At 48.6% G+C, this 20,000-nt stretch overlaps 3 protein-coding genes across 4 annotated transcripts in view; 2 read left to right on the top strand and 1 right to left on the bottom strand.

Moving 5' to 3' along the window:
• LOC139336455 (diacylglycerol kinase delta) overlaps positions 1-499 on the top strand; it is a 36,623-nt gene extending 36,124 nt beyond the window's left edge. Inside the window, exon 31 of the mRNA XM_070970584.1 lies at positions 1-499. This exon is cut by the window's left edge and continues 3,099 nt beyond it. The gene's annotated coding sequence lies outside the window, so the exon portion shown is untranslated.
• A 1,894-nt stretch (positions 500-2,393) lies between these two features.
• On the top strand, positions 2,394-9,085 carry LOC139336775 (coagulation factor IX). The gene is made up of 10 exons (XM_070971003.1): positions 2,394-2,454; positions 2,780-2,952; positions 3,151-3,175; positions 3,565-3,678; positions 4,041-4,175; positions 4,434-4,750; positions 5,718-5,832; positions 6,058-6,254; positions 6,335-6,460; positions 8,777-9,085. The coding sequence occupies exons 1-10, from the start codon at positions 2,394-2,396 to the stop codon at positions 9,041-9,043; spliced, it is 1,530 nt and encodes a 509-aa protein (XP_070827104.1). The 3' UTR covers positions 9,044-9,085.
• A 1,841-nt stretch (positions 9,086-10,926) lies between these two features.
• masp1 (MBL associated serine protease 1) overlaps positions 10,927-20,000 on the bottom strand; it is an 18,621-nt gene continuing 9,547 nt past the window's right edge. Inside the window, exons 8-13 of one of the 2 annotated variants that reach the window (XR_011602503.1) lie at positions 18,922-19,000; positions 17,487-18,393; positions 16,808-16,882; positions 16,398-16,645; positions 12,277-12,465; positions 10,927-12,169 (exon numbers count right to left, since the gene is read on the bottom strand). Coding sequence is in view for 1 of the 2 variants with exons in the window: in XM_070971188.1 (XP_070827289.1) it covers positions 11,693-12,169; positions 12,277-12,465; positions 16,398-16,645; positions 16,808-16,882; positions 17,487-17,615; positions 18,922-19,000 (1,197 nt within the window). In the remaining variant the exon portion in view is untranslated. The remainder of the gene's footprint in view (positions 12,170-12,276; positions 12,466-16,397; positions 16,646-16,807; positions 16,883-17,486; positions 18,394-18,921; positions 19,001-20,000) is intronic. The other variant, XM_070971188.1, reaches the window with a different exon arrangement.

Below are 20,000 nucleotides of genomic sequence, written 5' to 3'. Positions count from 1 at the left end.
TCTCTGCAGCTCTGACGCTTTTCAGCCTCTTTTAGCTCCTCGTTTTGCTTTTGCACCACATTTCCTGTCTCATTCAGTCTCAGCTGTTTCAGAGTAAAAGCACCAAAACCAGAGCTAAAAGACAGAATACTGGACAGATAGAGGTCCTTCATTCATCCAGTTTGACAAAGTTTAACGTTCCATGAGGAAATCAAAGGAACTGACATTCGTCAGTTTCCCTCAAAGGACTCATGAAACGTTTTCAGCTGGTTAATGAAACCGAGGGTTTCCTCTTCGGTTTCCAGGTATTTAACAAAGTTTGGGACAAATGAAGGATTCTGACTGATTAATGAGAAAACACCTTGAACTTTCTTATTATTAATTTATCTTTACGGTGTAAATGAGTTATTAGTTAAATGTCTTAAATTCACCTGAATTGTGTGCATTAGTTTAATTTTAAGGTGAAGAAGATCGTTTTTACTGACTTTCTGTTTTGTTTTTGAAATAAATCGACGTGATGAATTTATTCTTTATTCTTTATTTGTCTGCCATCTTGTCCTTGGATGGTCAGAGGCTGCTGTGACCTTTGACCTCTTCGCTGTCTCATCACTTCCTGTAGAGTGTGGTGACTCGTCTCTTGTGTCCTCTCTGCTGCTGACGTCACGTCTGCGTGTCAATATTTGAATTGTGGTTAACAGTCAATCGATCAGCTGCACCCCCGTCCTCCATTTTACCCGTTTTAGCTCCAGACAAACACCAAGCGTCGGTCCTCACAGGAGACAGCCGGAGACCACAGGAGACAGCAGGTAGGACGGTGGACTAACAGTACAACAGGTTGGGATTCTTCAGGCTGTCGGAGGTCGAAGAATCAGACCCCTGAACTCAAACTGTAAAAACTGAAAACGAGTTTTTAGACAAGGAAACAAGTTTCTGCGTCCGCTCCGCCGGACGAGGATAAAATGATGATGTTTCATATCCAAAGGTCAAAGGTCAGCCTCAGTGTGACATCATAAACTTCTCTGTCCTTCATTCAGGACCTGAAGGACAGACTGAGACCATGGGTGCTTTTCATTACATTGAATTGTGCCTCCTCGTCTCCTCTCTCCTTCGTCGACCCGGAAGTCGTTTCCCCTCCGCCATGATGAAGGATCTTCCAATTGCTTAAATGCACCTGAAGGAGACGAGGAGCGAGGAGAGAGGAGGCTTCTGAAGGAGATCAGAGTGAGGACACACCGGTGTATCCTACGAAGTCTTTATTATTTAAGGGGCGTGTCGTATGTGGCGCACGTTTGAATCATGGCGGGAGCAGGTCTTCACAAATGTCATCCTGATTCTTGTTTCAACTGTGTCCTTTTAACAACTGTGTGTCACCAAGAAATGAATGAAAATTCTTGGTATATTACGGTTTTTTAAAGCGAGGCTACAAGGCTGCTGGTTTAATCTACCGCACAGCCGTCCTCTGTTATGCCTCTAACAGCATTTAATTGAAACCTCATCAATAGCAATCAGGAGTAGAACAGTGTGACTGCAGATCTGACCATAATATCACGTTTTACAGCTTTTACAGCTGTGCAAACGTCATCAGTAAGTGACGTCGCTTCGGACTGACGCTGCGGAGCGAGGATTTTTCATTTCGGAGTTTCGTCTCCTCCGTCCTCACGTCCCTTCCTCGCATCCCTCTTTCATGTCCTCGCTGGGCGTAGCTAAGACACGAGGAGACAAGGAGACCAATTTATGGAATGAAAAGCAGCCCATGTGTCTCGTGGTCTGATCCTGAATCAGTGACTCTGCAGCTTCTCTGCAGCAGCGTCCATGTTTGAAGCTGATTGGTTGAGCTGATGTTGACCTTCAGGTGATTGTTGTTGCTCCACGTGATGAAGCTCTCTGTCAGTCCTCTGTTTGTCCTCTGGACAAACAGTCTCTAAGTGAAGACAGCATGTCTCTACCTGGACATCATGGACTGAATGACAGAGAAAACTTCAAACACCGAAGCACCTTTAAGTAAAGTCTGGACAGACGTGATGGAGGCGAGCAAACGTGAGGCAAAATGAGACTCGAGACAGGCTGAGACGTCTCAACAGGAGACGTCTCCTGTTATGTGAAAGTCTTCATTCATTCATAGATGGAACGTCCCATCGTATCGCACACATTCAGCTTTGTTGGTGTTTACGCAGAATCTGTCCGAGTGAAACCTGAACACCAAACTGCTGCGACTACTACGAGTGCTACTACTACTACTGCAACTACTACGAGTGCTACTACTACTACTGCGACTACTACCACTGCTACTACTACTACTGCGACTACTACTAGTAATGTGACTATAACTACTACCAGTACTGCTACTACTGCGACTACGACTATTACTGCTCGTTGTTCTGTTTGTCCACAGACAGACGGACACACGGACAGACATGCTGCCGTCCACAGCCGTCTGCACTCTGCTCACCTGCGCTGCGCTGATCGAATGTACAGGTGAGACGACAGGACAGGTAGACAGGTGATGGGTGATGTATCTGTTGGATCTGTACTCACTTAAATTCATACAGAGATCAATAATCTGTTAATCAGTGAGTCAAAGTTTATCAATAAGAACGAGTTTTGTGACTGATTGGTCGTCATGATCGATCGGAATATTGATTGTGTGATGGGTCCAGTTCAGGACACAAAGACAGACTGGCGTAGTTTGGACTTCCTGTCTTGACGGGACTGATGTCAGCAGTAAATGTCTTCAGGTTGACGCGTCCCGCCTGCAGGTTCCGCTCGTCTCACGCGTCTCTGCGACTCTCGCTGTCCTCAGTGTTCCTGGATCCGCCGGCGGCGACTGGGATCCTCCGCTCGGCCTCCAGGAGGCGTCGGGCCAACTCCGGCTTCCTGGAGGAGATGTTACCGGGAAACCTGGAGAGGGAGTGTTACGAGGAGAGCTGCTCCCAGGAGGAGGCCTCCGAGATCTTCCAGACCAAAGAGAAGACGGTAAAAGCCGGCGCCGAGGTCCAAACTGAGGGCCGCCACCACACGGGAGGCCACCGGGAACACACACAGGGTCTTAAAGACATGAAAAGTCCTACTCAGGTCAAATAGGTTGTCAGCAATGGAGGTCAAAGGTCAGAGGTCACAGCTCCCTCAATGTTCATGAATCACTCCCTTAATTCTGACTTTCTTCTTTCACAGCTGGAGTTTTGGTACAAATACACAAGTGAGTATTTTCGTATATATATATTCATATTCAAGTTCAAACTGATGATTCGTATTAATTTAACCTTTAGGTGCGTGACCTCGTTCACCTGGATCATCTGAACCCGAATCGTTAATTTCAACCTGATCCCAGAACGGTCACGGTCTTCCATCTTGTCACATGACCTTCAGTCATGGTCACATGTTAATTCATTTCTTCTGCAGCAGCGTTTCCTGTGAACCAGCTGGATTCAGCTCATCAGCGTCTGAACTCACTTCATCTGATTTCAATTCATTTACCTTTTGGAAAAATGAACTTTCATTATTGTAAATTCACTTCAATCTACCTGATACAGCATCTACCTGTGGGAGTGAGTCGTGATGTGTTCAGGTGTCTTTCCTGCGTCGTAGATCTGGACCCGTGTCGGACAAACCCCTGTCAGAACGGAGGGATGTGCACGATGGACCGAGGACACTTCATGTGTCTCTGTCCTCCTCAGTACCACGGCAAGACCTGCGACTCAGGTACACAACACCTGGTAAACAATACCTGCTCGACAGGCAAACTACACCTGTATCTCAGGTAAAGAACACATGAATCAGGAAATAAAGAACACTTCGGTAATTGTTGACATTCAATTCAATTCAATTCAATTTTATTTGTATAGCGCCAAATCACAACAGAAGTTGTCTCAGGACACTTTCCATACAGAGCTGCTACAGACCAAACTCTTTATCTACAGAGAAACCAACAATTCCTTCAAGAACACATCCCCAACACGTACGAGTTTTTCCTGAGCTGATCAGCTGCCAGTCGATGTTCTGCCAACTGTGTATTTATGTGTATTAGTGGAACCGTCTCCATGTACTGTGGATATTGTGTGTAGTGGTGTTGGAGTGTCGCCATAGAAATGGCGGCTGCATGCAGTACTGCAGAGACCTGCTGGGTGGCGCCGGAGTTCAGTGTGGCTGCAGTGACGGATTCAAACTGGAGCCTGACGGACAGAGCTGCTCCCAGACAGGTAACACAGTACTACTGATACTACTGTCACTACTGCACACAGTACTACTGATACTGCTGTGCAGGTTGGACCAGCGTGTCCTTTAGAGTGGAGACAGGTCTTTTCTTGCCCTCACATCCCTGTGAGTCTCTCAGGGACGACCGTCCATGGACGCACTTGTTGGTGGTAAACGAGAAGGATTTGTCCACAGACAGGAAGGTGGATAAACCGCAGACGGATGCTGGACATGTCTGACCTGTGTTTTGTCTTCCTGTCCAGTGTCCTTCCCCTGCGGTCGTCAGCACAGTCAGGTGTTGTTGTACCGAGGTCGCTCTCTGTGGACTCACCCCGATGGGGTCAACGTCACCCGGGAACAGATGGACAACGGCACAGACGGCTGGGTGCCGAGCCTGAACTCAACAGAGACCCGAGAGGAACTGATGTCAGTGAATGCAACATCTGACCAGGGAGCGGGGGAGGAGATGGGAGCGGGGGAGGAGATGGGGCTGGGGGCAGAGGACGAGGGAGGAGAGGAGGCGGGCACGCTGCGTATCGTGGGTGGAGTCCTGGAGAGACGAGGAGGGAGTCCCTGGCAGGTGTGGACACATTTTCAATTGACTTTCATTAGTTATGCACCAGCGTAAAGCAGCTGGTGTCCCTGATGGTGACGTCCCCACAGAGACGTTCGGGTCCTCGTTGATCCATTGGACACAAACTTGTCTGTTCCTCTTCACGAGAGAGAGGACTGGACTGACGTCATCAGGAGACACAAACTCAAGTCCACATCCATCATCATGTTGATCTGCTCGATGTGAAACAAACTGTGTGTGTGTGTGTGTGTGTGTGTGTGTGTGTGTGTGTGTGTGTGTGTGTGTGTGTGTGTGGGCGTGGGCGTGGGTGTGCGTGTGTGTGTGGGTGAGTGTGTGTGTGTGTGTGTGTGTGTGTGGGTGTGTGTGTGTGTGTGGGTGAGTGTGTGTGTGTGTGTGTGTGTGTGTGTGTGCGTGGGTGTGTGCGTGTGTGTGTGTGTGTGCGTGGGCGTGGGCGTGGGTGTGGGTGTGTGTGTGGGTGAGTGTGTGTGTGTGTGTGTGTGTGTGTGTGTGTGTGCGCATGTGTGTGTGTGCGTGTGTGTGTGTGTGCGTGGGCGTGGGTGTGGGTGTGTGTGTGGGTGCGTGTGTGTGTGCGTGTGTGTGGGCATGGTTGTGTGCGTGTGCGTGTGTGTGTGTGTGTGTGTGCGTGGGTGAGTGTGTGGGTGTGTGTGCGTGTGTGGGTGTGCGTGGGTGTGGGTGTGTGCGTGTGTGTGTGGGTGGGTGTGTGTGTGTGTGGGTGAGTGTGTGGGTGGGTGTGTGCGTGTGTGGGTGTGCGTGGGTGTGGGTGTGTGCGTGTGTGGGTGTGCGTGTGTGTGTGGGTGAGTGTGTGTGTGTGTGTGTGTGTGTGCGTGTGTGTGTGTGTGTGTGTGTGGGTGTGTGCGTGTGTGGGTGTGCGTGGGTGTGGGGGTGTGTGTGTGTGTGTGTGGGTGTGGGTGTGGGTGTGCGTGGCTGTGGGGGGGTGTCTGCTCGTGTTCAGGTTCTGGTCCGCAGGTCTGATGGTTATGGCTTCTGTGGAGGGACTCTGGTCTCCGATCGCTGGGTGGTCTCGGCGGCTCACTGCTTGGATGAGGCTGTGGACCATGTGACCATCGGTGAGGCGCTTCCTGTTCAGCTCATGGCCTTCCTCACGTCTTCACGTCATTTTCACAGCAGTAACTCGTCACACGTCCAAATCCCACCGCAGACATGACAGTTTGGTTATTGTCAGTAAAATGATGAAGAGGAGGGAGGAAGCAGGATGAGCTGAATGCAGAGCACCATGTGAGCGCAGACAGTGTGCGACTGGGACAGACGAATGTCTTTGTGTCTCTGTGCAGGAGACTTTGATAAGCAGCGTCCTGATTCGGGCGAGCAGCTGATAAAGGTGCAGAAGGTCATCGTTCATCCTCACTTCCACTCCTTCACCTTCGACAGCGACATTGCTCTGCTGTACCTCGCCCAGCCTGTCGTCAGGGGCCCCACTGTGGTCCCAGCCTGCCTCCCTGACCCCCACCTGTCCAAATACCTGCTCCAGGTAACTTTGTTTACAACACTGCTGACTGTCGGTCTGTACGTCTAAGGACAGGTCTGAGATCAGAGCGTTTGTGTGTTCAGGAGGGTAACCGGGGGGTGGTGACGGGCTGGGGGCTCACTCGCTACCTGGGCAGGTCGTCCCGGTTCCTCAGGAAGGTGACGCTCCCGGTGGTCAGCTACAAAGACTGCACCGCATCCACCGAACAGGTGAGCGGATCCACGTCGTGTCGATGTTGCTGTTTCGCCTGCAGCAGGCAGCAGATCCACAGTGAACGACAGATTTGATCTGTTACATTCGTCAGATATTTGACATCCACGCTGTGAATTTTACTTTGTTTATATTTGAAGTTACTTCATATGAATTCCATTGTTCACCAAAGAGAGAAAAAAAAACATTTCCAGCAGCAGGAAACACTAAAAAACAAAATACTGCACACACTGCACACACTGTACACACTGCACACACTACACACACTGCACACACTGCACACACTGCACACACTGCACACACTACACACACTGTACACACTACACTCACTGCACACACTGCACACACTGCACACACTGCACACACACTACACACACTGCACACACTGCACACACTGCACACACTACACACACTGTACACACTGCACACATTGCACACACTACACACACTGCACACACTACATACACTGTACACACTGTACACACTGCACACACTACACACACTGCACACATTGCACACACTACACACACTGCACACACTACATACACTGTACACACTGTACACACTGCACACACTACACACACTGCACACATTGCACACACTACACACACTGCACACACTACATACACTGTACACACTGTACACACTGCACACACTACACACACTGTACACACTGCACACACTACACACACTGCACACACTACACACACTGCATACACTACACTCACTGCACACACTGCAAAATACTGTGACTACTGCACACACTGTACACACTGCACACACTGTTCACACTGCAAAATACTGTGACTACTGTACACACTGCACACACTGCACACACTGTACACACTGCACACACTGCACACACTACACACACTACACACACTGCACACACTGTACACACTGTACACACTGCACACACTGTACACACTGCACACACTGCACACACTACATACACTGTACACACTGTACACACTGCACACACTACACTCACTGCACACACTACACACTGCAAAATACTGTGACTACTGCACACACTGTACACACTGCACACACTACACACACTGCACACATTGCACACACTACACACACTACACACACTGCACACACTGCACACACTGCACACACTACACTCACTGCACACACACTACACACACTACACACACTGTACACACTACACTCACTGCACACACTGCACACACTACACACACTGTACACACTGCACACACTGCACACACTGCATACACACTACACACACTACACTCACTGCACACACTGCACACACTACACACACTGTACACACTGCACACATTGCACACACTACACACACTGCACACACTACATACACTGTACACACTGTACACACTGCACACACTACACACACTGCACACATTGCACACACTACACACACTGCACACACTACATACACTGTACACACTGTACACACTGTACACACTGCACACACTACACACACTGCACACACTACATACACTGTACACACTGCACATACTACACACACTGCACACACTACATACACTGTACACACTGTACACACTGCACACACTACACTCACTGCACACACTGCAAAATACTGTGACTACTGCACACACTGTACACACTGCACACACTGTTCACACTGCAAAATACTGTGACTACTGTACACACTGCACACACTACACACACTGCACACACTACATACACTGTACACACTGCACACACTGCACACACTACACACACTGCACACACTACATACACTGTACACACTGTACACACTGCACACACTACATACACTGTACACACTGCACACACTACACTCACTGCACACACTACACACTGCAAAATACTGTGACTACTGCACACACTGTACACACTGCACACACTACACACACTGCACACATTGTACACACTGCACACACTACACACACTGTACACACTGCACACACTACACACACTGCACACACTACACACACTACACTGACTACACACACTGCACACACTGCACACACTACACTCACTGCACACACTACACACACTGCACACACTACACTCACTGCACACACTACACACACTGCACACACTACACACACTGCACACACTACACTCACTACACACACTATACACACTGCACACACTACACACACTGCACACACTACACACACTGCACACACTGCACACATTGCACACACTACACTGACTACACACACTGCACACACTGCACACACTACACTCACTGCACACACTACACACACTGCACACACTACACTCACTACACATACTGCACACCAGCCTGTTGGTAACGTGACATGTCCGTCCTGCAGGTGATCACAGACAACATGTTCTGTGCAGGCTACCTGAAGGTCAGTATGGACGCCTGCAGTGGAGACAGTGGAGGACCATTCGTGGTGCACTACAGGGGGACCTGGTTTCTGACCGGAGTAGTCAGCTGGGGAGAGAAATGTGCTGCAAAGGGGAAATATGGAGTCTATACCCGACTGGGGAACTTCCTGAACTGGATCAGAGACACCATGGAGAGGCTGGACATCAACGGTACGGAGAGCGGAGACACAACGAGTCCTTCGTCTTGACCCTGACCAGAACCAGCAGATGACAGAACAACAGCACAGAAAGCTGCCAAACAAAGACTTTAATCTTTCAGTGTGCGGTTTGGTCAGGTGACAGATGCTGCGATCTCATTGGCTGTGAACTGACTGGTCACCACCGCATAAGGTCAAAGTAGAAACTGTGAGTTCATGAGTGAGGCAGGTTTTACAGCTGAGGTGGTGCTGCAGTGACCCCACGCTAAGATAAGATAAGATAAGATAAGATAAGATAAGATAAGATAAGATGGATAAAAAAGTATGGAGCAGTACATAAAATATTATGGCTAATGCGACATTATTACTTCAATGAAGAGTTTTAACGTCTTTAAGTTGCTTAAAAACACATTTAATTTTTTATTTTCATTTTCTTGATGAAAACAAATTGATTTCTTGTGTTTTTCTCTTTCAGTGTCACTTGTTTCATTTAGTCGTCATCGACGTGTTTTTCAAATAAAGTCTTGTGTCATTGACTTGCTTCTTGAAGTTGAAGCAGCTTCCTGTCTCAGGTGAAGCAGGAACACCTGCTGATACTTTACATTTAACTTAGAGACACACACACACACACACACACACACACACACACAGAGAGAGAGAGAGAGAGAGAGAGAGAGAGAGAGAGAGAGAGAGAGAGAGAGAGAGAGAGAGAGAGAGAGAGAGAGAGAGAGAGAACAGACGCCTGAGAACACAGTGAGAGCTCAGCATGAAGCCTGAGACGAGTTCAGGTTCAATAAAACTGATCACAGAAACACACAAACTGAATGTTTTACATGTTTTCTCTGATGGTTCATGAAGGCATCTCCAAAAAAAAAAAAAAAAGCATCTTACTGGATATTAATCAACGCAAACATAAATATCATTATTTATGTTGATGAAATCTAATTTTAGCCAGCTGTGTTCATACTGAAGATTGAAATCTTTGATCTGAGGCTGCAGCTGAAACGATCAGAGGATTCAGGATTTCATTGGCTGTTTGGAGCGTCAGTCATCTGCCCGGTCGGCTGTGATTGGTTCAGTCTTCACATGGAAGAAGAGAAGGAGGCCCTTCTCAACTCAGACTATCATTGGCTGCTCTGGCTGCGTGGCTTTATGTGGCAGCTCGTGATTGGTCGAGGACTCATTTGAAACTCCACAAAGTAACTGAAGACAAGATGGCCGCCGTCTGCGTGAATTCCTGAAGATGAGCTCAAAGTTTGTTCATCTGAAGGAGGAAGACGTCTTTCTGTGGATTAGCTTCATGTTTTGGACTAAATGTCTTCACTGCTGTGGATCTTCTGGACCTTTGTGGACGTTTCAGACGTCTCTGTCTGACTGTCTTCGATCTGTGGATCAGTGAGACGTCAGCGGTGAGTGTCCTCAGTGCTGGCTGGACTTAAATGTGAGTCTAAACATGAACGTCGTGTTTGTGTTGATAGACAGCTGTTCTTGTAGGTGGCAGGTGGAACCACTGTCGCCTCACAGCTAGAAGGTCCCGGTTCGATTCTCGCTGGGGGTGTGCGTGTTCTCCCCGTGCTCACCTGGGGTTTCCTCCTTAAAAAAAAAACTCACTACTACCACTACGAAGAAGAAACTGGGTCCATGTCGTGTGCAGTTGCCCCCCGTAACTCTGCATGGTGTGTGACAATAAAAGTTGTCTTTGTAGAAACTGTTTCATTTACAGCAAAACATATTTTCTAAACTCTTCACGTTTTGTCTGTAATTATATTTCCCTCAAAATACACATAATACTGAAGTACAGTACCTCGATTAGTAGTGAAGTACAGAGTACTGACCCAAACCCCAATAGTTTGTGGCAAGATCCTTTCTGACAAGTTTGAGACTTTTCTGTTCATTTGTGACTGAAAACTCAAAGATTTTCAGAGAATTTCTTTGCAAAAAAAAGTTTATTACCTTTGGTATAATTCATACAAACGAGTGTAAAACACGTAAACGCACTGTGGTGAAAAGTGACGTCACAGCAGAAAATGAAGTAATTTCTGTGAAAAGTGAGGCTTCACGCGGCGCCCTCTGCAGACTGCAGACGTCATTACAGCCTAAACAAACTGATGGTTTCTCTATGGTCTGACCTGAGGGGGGCGCCACAGGACACATCAGGGACTCACTGCAAGGCAGCGAGTTCATCCTCTGAGAGCAGGGATATGATTTATGCACACATGTGAACCAAAGCATACGGCACAGAGGCAGCACCGCAGAGGATTGTGGGACAGAACATGGAGTGTGTCTGTGTTCAGGTCTCTGGCGGGGCAGTGGTTTGTGTCTCTAAGTGGCCCCCAGCAGACCCCACCTCTTGGCTGGGGCCCCCGCGACCCTCTGAAAACACAGTTTTTCTGATTCTGTCTGTTCACACTGCCAAAATACTCTTCTGCCAGTAAAAATACCTTCCTGAAGTAAAAGCATGAGAGTATTATCAGCACAATGTACTTAAAGGATGAAAAGTAAAAGTACTCATACTGCAGTAAAATGTTGCCTGTCAGTGTTTTTGGATTACTGTTACCTGTAACTAGTAACTGTCAGACAGATATAATGGAGTGAAGCATAACGGCATTAGTAAAAGTACCTCGATTGTGTACTTCAGTACTTGGGTAGATGTACTTCATGTATTTGCTGAGATACAGTGAGATAGAGTTGATCATGTGATCACATGTACTTCCTGTCCATCTCACCAGTGGGGGGGGGCAGTAGCTTCTCTATCCACTCCACATATTTGGCCACTCGGGTGTAGACGCCATAGACCCTCTGACTCCCACACTCCTCCGGCCCCCCCCACGACACCAACCCAAACACTGCCCAACTCCGGCCGACCCCCTCCTCCATCACGAACGCCCCGCCGCTGTCCCCCAGGCAGGTGTCCCTTCCGCCTTCGAAGAAGCCGGCACAGAACATGTTGTCCGTGATGTTGTAGCTGACGGAGCGCGAGGCGTAGCTTGCCTGACACTCGTCCTGAGACACCACCGGAAGCTTCACATACTGCAAGAGGTCAGAGGTCGCCCCGAGGTCAGAGGTCAGCGAGGGGGGGTTGCTGGAGGAGGAGGAAGAGGAGGAGGCATTTAGGTTGGAGATCCCCCAACCAGCAACTACACCCAGAGAGTTAGGGAGGGGAGTGGGGGGGTCGTTCTGAGGAAGAGACAGAGGTCAAAGGTCATCCTGTGGTTCTCATGGTTTATCAAGACCTGGACACAGAGTATTTTTGGAGGAATTGGCAGCAGAAGTATTTGTCCCACCTTGCTGTGAGGCGGGGGGAGACAGATGGGACGGATGACCTCGGTGAACTCCACCCGCTCCGTCAGCTTCAGCAGGGCGATGTCGTTGTTGTAGTTGTCGGGCTGGAAGTTTGGATGGAGGAAGATTTCCTCCACCGATCGGCTGGTGGACACACGTTTGTCTGCAGCATTGTGGAGACCAAGGAACACCTGGAAGACACGCACTGGTTATACTGGGTGTACTGGTTTACACTGCTCCTGCTGCTTTATACTGGTTATACTGTTACACTGACTTCTGGGTACACTGGTTTATACTGGTTAAACTGGTTTACATCGCTTATACTGGTTATACTGGTCATACTAGTTGTGTTGCCTCTACTGGTTGTACTGGTTTCTACTGGTTGTACTGGTCTGTCTGTCACAGGGGTCATCAGATCAAAGTCAAATGAGGGACGAAGCATCCAGTCGGACATTCTGGTGTTCAGCATTCGTGTCGACATGTTGACGAGTTATTACACTCCCCAGAGGATGAACCATCATGAGTTTAAGGACCCTGTGACCCTCCCTCAGGAGAGGCTGATGACTGAGGCTCATTCTCACATTTCTATTTCTATTTCAGTTAGTGCGAATGCGCCGACTGTGCGTGCAGCCTGTTGCAGTTGCTCCTGTTTCTTTTCTTAGTTTTTACAATTCTTTTGCTCTATTTTTTATTATTAATATATTGCAACGTAAGGACCGTCATTTTGAAGCTGTGCCCTCTCCAAACATGCTGGCTGAGAGAGTTCTGGTTTGTTTTTTCACTTTGAAAATACTACTCTCACTGGGACACAGCACCGATGTGCAGCGCATTGTTTACGCCAGAGATCAGCTGATCGCGCTGAGGCCGACCGGCTTGTCTGCCAGAACAACAGAGATCCCCTCTGAAATCTGGAGGAAAACACACAGAGGATGCAGGGGAGGACAGAAACAGCGGAGGAAAAGAGCGGGGTCGAGACAACAGAGGCTTATCGAGAAGAGGAGGTATAAGCCGTGCCTCCCCTCTCTCATCATGGGCAACGTGCGGTCGCTGGCGAACAAGGCGGACGAGCTGACAGCACTCGCCAGGAGTCAAAGGGAGTATCGGGAGTGCAGTCTGATCTGTTTTTCGGAAACATGGTTGCATTTGGACATACCCGACGACGACGTCTCCATCAGTGGCTTTCAGACTGTTCGGGCCGACCGGGACTGCACCCAGAGCGGTAAGCGTAAAGGAGGGGGGCTCGCCGTTCTAGTCAACAACCGTTGGTGTAATCCTGGTCACATTAACGTCAAGGAACGTATCTGTTGCCCGGACATTGAACTGCTGGCTGTTGGACTCAGGCCATATTATTTGCCCAGGGAGTTTTCACATGCCATCATCGTTGCTGTTTACATCCCCCCCCCTGCCAACCCGACGTCGGCATGTGACGTCATTCACTCCGCCGTGGCCCGTCTGCAAACTCAACACCTGAGAGCATTCATCGCTCTCTCGGGTGACTTCAACCACGTCACCATGGCAAGAACACTGCCCAATTTCACGCAGTATGTGAGCTGTCCAACAAGAGAGGAGAGAACCCTGGACTTGCTGTATGCTAACGCCAAGGATGCATACAGCTGCTCCCCCCTCCCCCCTCTGGGCAGGTCAGACCACAACCTTGTGCTCCTCACTCCCTGTTATGTGCCTCTGGTGAAAAGTCAGCCTACGACCACAAGGACAGTGAGGAGATGGTCAGAGGAGACATATGAGACACTGCAGGGCTGTTTTGAGGTGACAGACTGGCAGGCACTCTGTGAGCCACATGGGGAGGACATTGATGGGCTCACAGAGAGCATCACGGACTACATCACCTTCTGTGTGGACTCCACTGTCCCATCCAAGACTGTCCATTGTTATCCAAACAAGCCATGGGTGACTAAGGACATCAAAGACATCCTCAATCAGAAGAAGAGGGCTTTCAGAGCGGGTAACAGGGAGGAGGTGAGAGCGATACAGAAGGAACTAAAAGTGAGAATCAGGGAGGCTAAAGAGAAATACAGGAGGAAGCTGGAGTGGAAACTCCAGCAAAAACAACTTGAGAGAGGTCTGGAGTGGTATGAGGACCATCACTGGCTTCAGGACAAGCAGCAGAGGAGTTGAAGGCAGCACTGACAAGGCAAACGAGCTGAATTTGTTTTTTAACAGATTCGATGCTTCAGGCCTGGCTCATGCTGCCTCTGACTCCGCTGCTGTCTGTACTGGACGACCATCATCAACCACTCCCCTCTCCTCCCCTCCCCTCCTTCTCCTTCTCCTCCTTCTCACACCCCCCCATCTTCCTATGTGAGCCCTCTTCAAACCTCCTCAGACTGCCAGACTATCCTCACTCACCAACTTGAGGATTACACCACACCTCCCCCACCTGTCACCTCCAGTGTGCTTCACTGCTGACCAGGTGAGAAGACAGCTGATGAGACTCCACTCTAACAAAGCTCCAGGCCCTGATGGTGTCGGCCCCCGGGTGCTCAAAGCCTGTGCCCCCCAGCTGTGTGGAGTTATTCACCATGTCTTCAGCTTGAGCCTAAGTCTCCAGAGAGTCCCCATGCTGTGAAGACGTCGTGTCTCGTTCCTGTGCCAAAGACATCACGGCCCAGGGACTCAAAGGACTACAGACCTGCGGCACTGACCACATTATGTCTGGTCAAGCCACTGTTGGACCCCCTCCAGTGCGCCTATCAGCCCCGACTTGGAGTTGGGGACGCCATCATCTACCTGCTCAACTGTGTCTACGCCCACCTGGACAAGCCGGCGAGCTCTGTGAGGGTCATGTTTTTTGACTTCTCCAGTGCATTCAACACCATTCGTCCAGCTCCACTGGGTGACAAGCTGACAGCGATGCAGGCGGACGCCCCCCTAGTGTCGTGGATTGTGGACTACCTGACTGGCAGACCACAGTATGTGCGCCTGAACACTGTGTGTCAGACAGAGTGGTCAGCAGCACTGGGGCCCCTCAGGGGACTGTCCTCTCTCCCTTCCTCTTCACCCTCTACACCACAGAGACCTGCCACCTTCAGAAGATTTCTGATGACTCTGCGATAGTTGGATGTATCAGTGAGGGCGATGAGGATGAGTGCAGGGCTGCTGTGGACAACTGTGTCACATGGTGTGAGCAGAACCATCTGCAGCTAAACGTGGCAAAGACTAAGGAACTGGTAGTGGACCTGAGGAGAGCCAAGACACCAGTGACCCCTGTTTCCATCCAAGGGGTCAATGTGGACATTGTGGAGGATTATAAGTACCTGGGGGTACACATGGACAATAAACTGGACTGGGCAAAGAACACTGATGCTCTCTACAGGAAGGGCCAGAGTCGACTCTATTTCCTGAGGCGACTGAGGTCCTTCAACATCTGCTGGACTCTGCTCAGGATCTTCTATGAGTCTGTGGTTGGTAGTTATATTCTCTAAGCTGTTGCATGCTGGGGCAGCAGACTGAGGACGGCAGACGCAACAGACTCAACAAACTGATCAAGACCAGTGACGTTGTGGGGATGGAGTGTGACTCTCTGACGGTGGTGTCAGAGAGGAGGACAATGTCTCACACCCACTTCATGCTGTGCTGGCCAGGCACAGGAGGACGTTCAGCGAGAGACTCGTCCCACCAAAACTCAGGACTGAACGATACAGGAAGTCATTCCTGCCTGTGGACATCAACCTGTACACCTCCTCCCTCTGAATGGCCCTTGGACTTCACTGTCACTGTCTGCTCTGTTCTGTTGAATATTTTACAATTTCACTTTGCACATCTGATTCCATTTTGCACATTTTTTTGCACATCCAATATACTCAGTATATTACTTATTTTTATTACTGTACATTTCATTGTGTTGCATATTTTGTGTTGTATATTTCTTAATTTGTGTTGTATATTTCTTATTTACATATATCTTTAGTATTAATATTCTGTTTCTTAATATTGCCTTCATATATATATTTATTCCTTCTTGTTCTTTCTCTCTTTTTCATTCTAATCTGTAATTCTGTTTTGTGTGGAGCACTGTACAAAAAACAATTTCCCCTCAGGGATCAATAAAGGAATGCTGATTCTGATTCTGATTCTACCAGTGAGGTAAGTTTCCTCCTCAAACCTTGACGTGTTCAGGGGCCACGGGAACGACGCTGGTGTCCCTCCTCTGGGACCTCAAGACGTGGGCGGCCGTGAGGACCCAGGAGTTGGACAGCAGGGCCCCAGAGCCGAACCATCGGTCCTCCGGGACCCGGGACAGATCCTCCACGCTGAGCAGAACCTGCCAGGGGAACAGGCCAGGCTCGGCGCCGCGACCACCCACGATCCGCTTCACCTGAGGGGGGAGAGAGCGGGACGGACGGCCGCAGGCTGGATGGAGACACAGACAGGAGACAGGTAGCGCCTCAGCCGCTGCTACTATGTACTACTCTATGTACTTGTATTATTTGTACACAGAACCGTGTTCCAAGTAATACAAGACTTCAGGTGTACGTGTCTCATTGATGCCGACGTGTCACAAGCGCACGTTACCTGGCAGGCAGCTCGGCAGTCTGGTTCCTGACTCTGAGCTGATCCAGTCTCCACCCGGCCCACACCTGTATGAACCTACACCAATCAAACACACACAGCAGGTGTGAACCTGAACCCCCCAACAGCCAGTCATGAGCAGCTTCCTAGGTAGCGGCTCAGCAGTCCTCACAATGTTGGCCGAGTTCAGTTAAAACTTACACGGACAAAAAGTAGAAGCCAGCCTCAAAACGAAGTAATCTTTGTGGTATTTCTACACACACATACAGTACATTTACTGTTTTTACTGTCTCAGAATCAGTTTGTTGACCGTCTGACTACTTCCTGCTAAGCTAAGGAGACCTTCATATGACCACATGATGATGACGGTGATGATGGTGATGTAATGAAGATCTAATGATGATGAAAGTTTGTATGTGAATGAATGAATGAATGAATGAATGAATGAATGAATGAATGGAAACAAAAATATATCAAAATGTGTGACAGTGAAAATCCTTTGATTCAGAGGACGATGAGTCGAGTTCAAACTCTTTGATGACAGGAATGTGTACTTATACTACAAGATATTTATTCATCACTAAAAAAGTACAGTGTACTGCACTTTGTAGTACAATGCTTCCTACAGTGTAACTGCATGTTTCACACCAGTACTGCGGTACTAACAGTACTATATTCTTACTGTTGCTGGTGTTCGAGGCGTCGTCCCTGCAGACGTAGCGAACTGTCGATCCAAACAGTGTGCTGTTGTCATGGCTACCAAACACCACGTCAGCCATGGCGACCACCTTCGGACTCCCACAATCCACCACTGTGACACAGAGGAGACCAATCAGCTGTCAGCGTGAAGAGAGAGGACGATGACGATGGTGATGGAGAGGGAGTTAGAGATGAAGACTAAATGGCCTCAGCTGGTCTCAGCTGGTCTCAGCTGGTCTCAGCTGGTCTGATGTGGTTCAGGCTTCAGACTCAGATCTGGATCAAGGAAACTGAAACTTCGTCTGTCAGACGGAGCGTCGTCCTCACATTCACTGTTTCTAACTTTTAACACAAAAACAGGAAGCGGTTCTCAGAAACGTGGCGCCTCAGTTGTCGGCGTTCAGACCGTTTGTGTACGTGTGGATGAATCCGTCTGAACGCTGCTGGTGGTTTGTCATGGCGTGGAGTGAGAACATGAAGTGTGATGGAACGCCGTACCTCTGCACACCTTCAAGTCTTCAAGTGTTTAAATGCGTCGTCCTCATCGGTCAAAGAGCACATGTCCACTTCCTTTAAACTGATCTGTGATATCAGAAGTCTTCACTGCCACTGATCCCAGAGCAGCTCTGACGTCTGCTCTTCAGATTATAATAATTCTAATTCTAATAATAATCATTCTCATAATAATAATAATTGGATTGTTTTACACACACATGACTGCAGATTGTGTTTTTGAATTGTTTTATTAGAAAATAATTTAACGCTTTAGAGCAAACAGCTGACACACGTATGAACTGCTCCTTCAGCCAATAAGAATCTCTCTGACTAATCTACTCTGTGATTGGTTAAGATGCTGGCCAGAGACCGCCTCCTCCTCCCAGAGTCAGTTTCTACAGAGACAAAGAGAGACAGACAGCAGGAAGGACAGTTGAACTCTGATCTGTGATCAGTGTCTCTTGAGGTTCTGCAGTCACATAAAACAGATTTTGGTTTGACAGCAGGACAAAGTCCAGCAGCTCGTCCCGGGATGGAACCGTCAGACGTCTCAATCACAAAACCAAAGAGCTTCGGCTTTAATGCAGCTGAATGCAGACGCGCAGCCTCACGGCTCCCTGATTATTATTGTTTTATTATGAAAATTATTATTATTATTATTCTCGTTATTTATTTCACAGAATAAGACAACCTTGACTGCACGAGTCCTTTCTGTGGATGTCCACTGAGGACCTGCTTAAATGACAGTAAACTGAGCGAAAGAAGAAGATGTTCAATGATTTCAGAGCGACTTTTAGAATCAATCACGTTTTTGTTTGTTTCCCGTCCAGATTTAACATTTAATAAATTTAATCTAATTTTAATAAGTGCAACGATACCGTCAGCGCCACCTTCTGGCTTCGTGCCATTGAGGACTTTCTTACTTTGACAGTTAGGAGGACCGCTGCTCCACGATCCGTCAGACTGACAGTCCATCTGATAATGGTCCAAATACTCTCCGTCCTAAACCACAGAGACATAAAGACACCAGACAGACTAATGAGTAAATGAGACAGTCCTCCAACAAACCGTGGAACAAACATCGACCATCCATCACAATTATTAATGATTCCACGAACACGGAGTCTGTTTATGTCTTTTGGGACAAACCAAACTGGGACTCAAACCCAACAATAAACTTCTTTTATTTCTCTGAAAAGTCACAAGAACCAGCAGATAAACGTAGAAACTGTGAAAAGAGACAATTAAACCCGCCATTATCGTTGTCAGGACAGACGTAAGAGAAGTCAATGACGGAGCCGGTCTGGTTTGGTCTCAACGAGCCAGGTGTTCTGGTGGTCTAACCCAGTCCACGAGCCAGGACCTGAACCACCTGCAGAGTCTCATCCAGAAACAGTCGCTGAGTCTCGAACAGACTTCAGAGCCAGGACATGAGGGGCAGCTGGAGTCCACCGGTTAACGCAGGACTCGTGTCCGTACCAGTCAGGAGGTCTGAGCGAGAACGAAACCACGGGAATCGAACTCGTCCAGACGAGGACAAACAAACCTGAGTGAGTTTGTGTCAATGGGGACGAAATGAAGACGATCCGGATTCCTGTCTGAGCAGAAAGGAACAAGACTGGACCAGAAAGGAGTCTCAGCCTCAGACAGATTCTGCTGTCCTTCAGTTCACCACTAGAGGGCAGCACAGAGGTGGCAGCACAGAGGCGGCAGCCCGAGGAGAGGAAGTACTCCTAACGCATGGTTCACTGAAGTACAAGTACAGCAATACTCTCAGCTTCATGCAGTATAAGTACAGCAGTGCTCTCAGCTTCATGCAGTATAAGTACAGTAGTACTCTCAGTACTGTGTGTGCAGTAAAATGTCTCCTGTGTCTGATCTCTGATTCTGTGACTTTCATCCTGAAGCTTCAATGTCACAGCAGCTGCTGGAGCTGCTGCAGGTGAAGGTACTTTAAATACTCCATATACTAGAGTACTAGTCTCAGTAACAGTAGTAGTAC

Source organism: Chaetodon trifascialis, chromosome 9, assembly GCF_039877785.1.
Source record: "Chaetodon trifascialis isolate fChaTrf1 chromosome 9, fChaTrf1.hap1, whole genome shotgun sequence".
In the NCBI taxonomy this organism is placed as follows: Eukaryota; Metazoa; Chordata; class Actinopteri; order Chaetodontiformes; family Chaetodontidae; genus Chaetodon; species Chaetodon trifascialis.
This window is presented reverse-complemented; position numbering and strand designations above follow the sequence as displayed.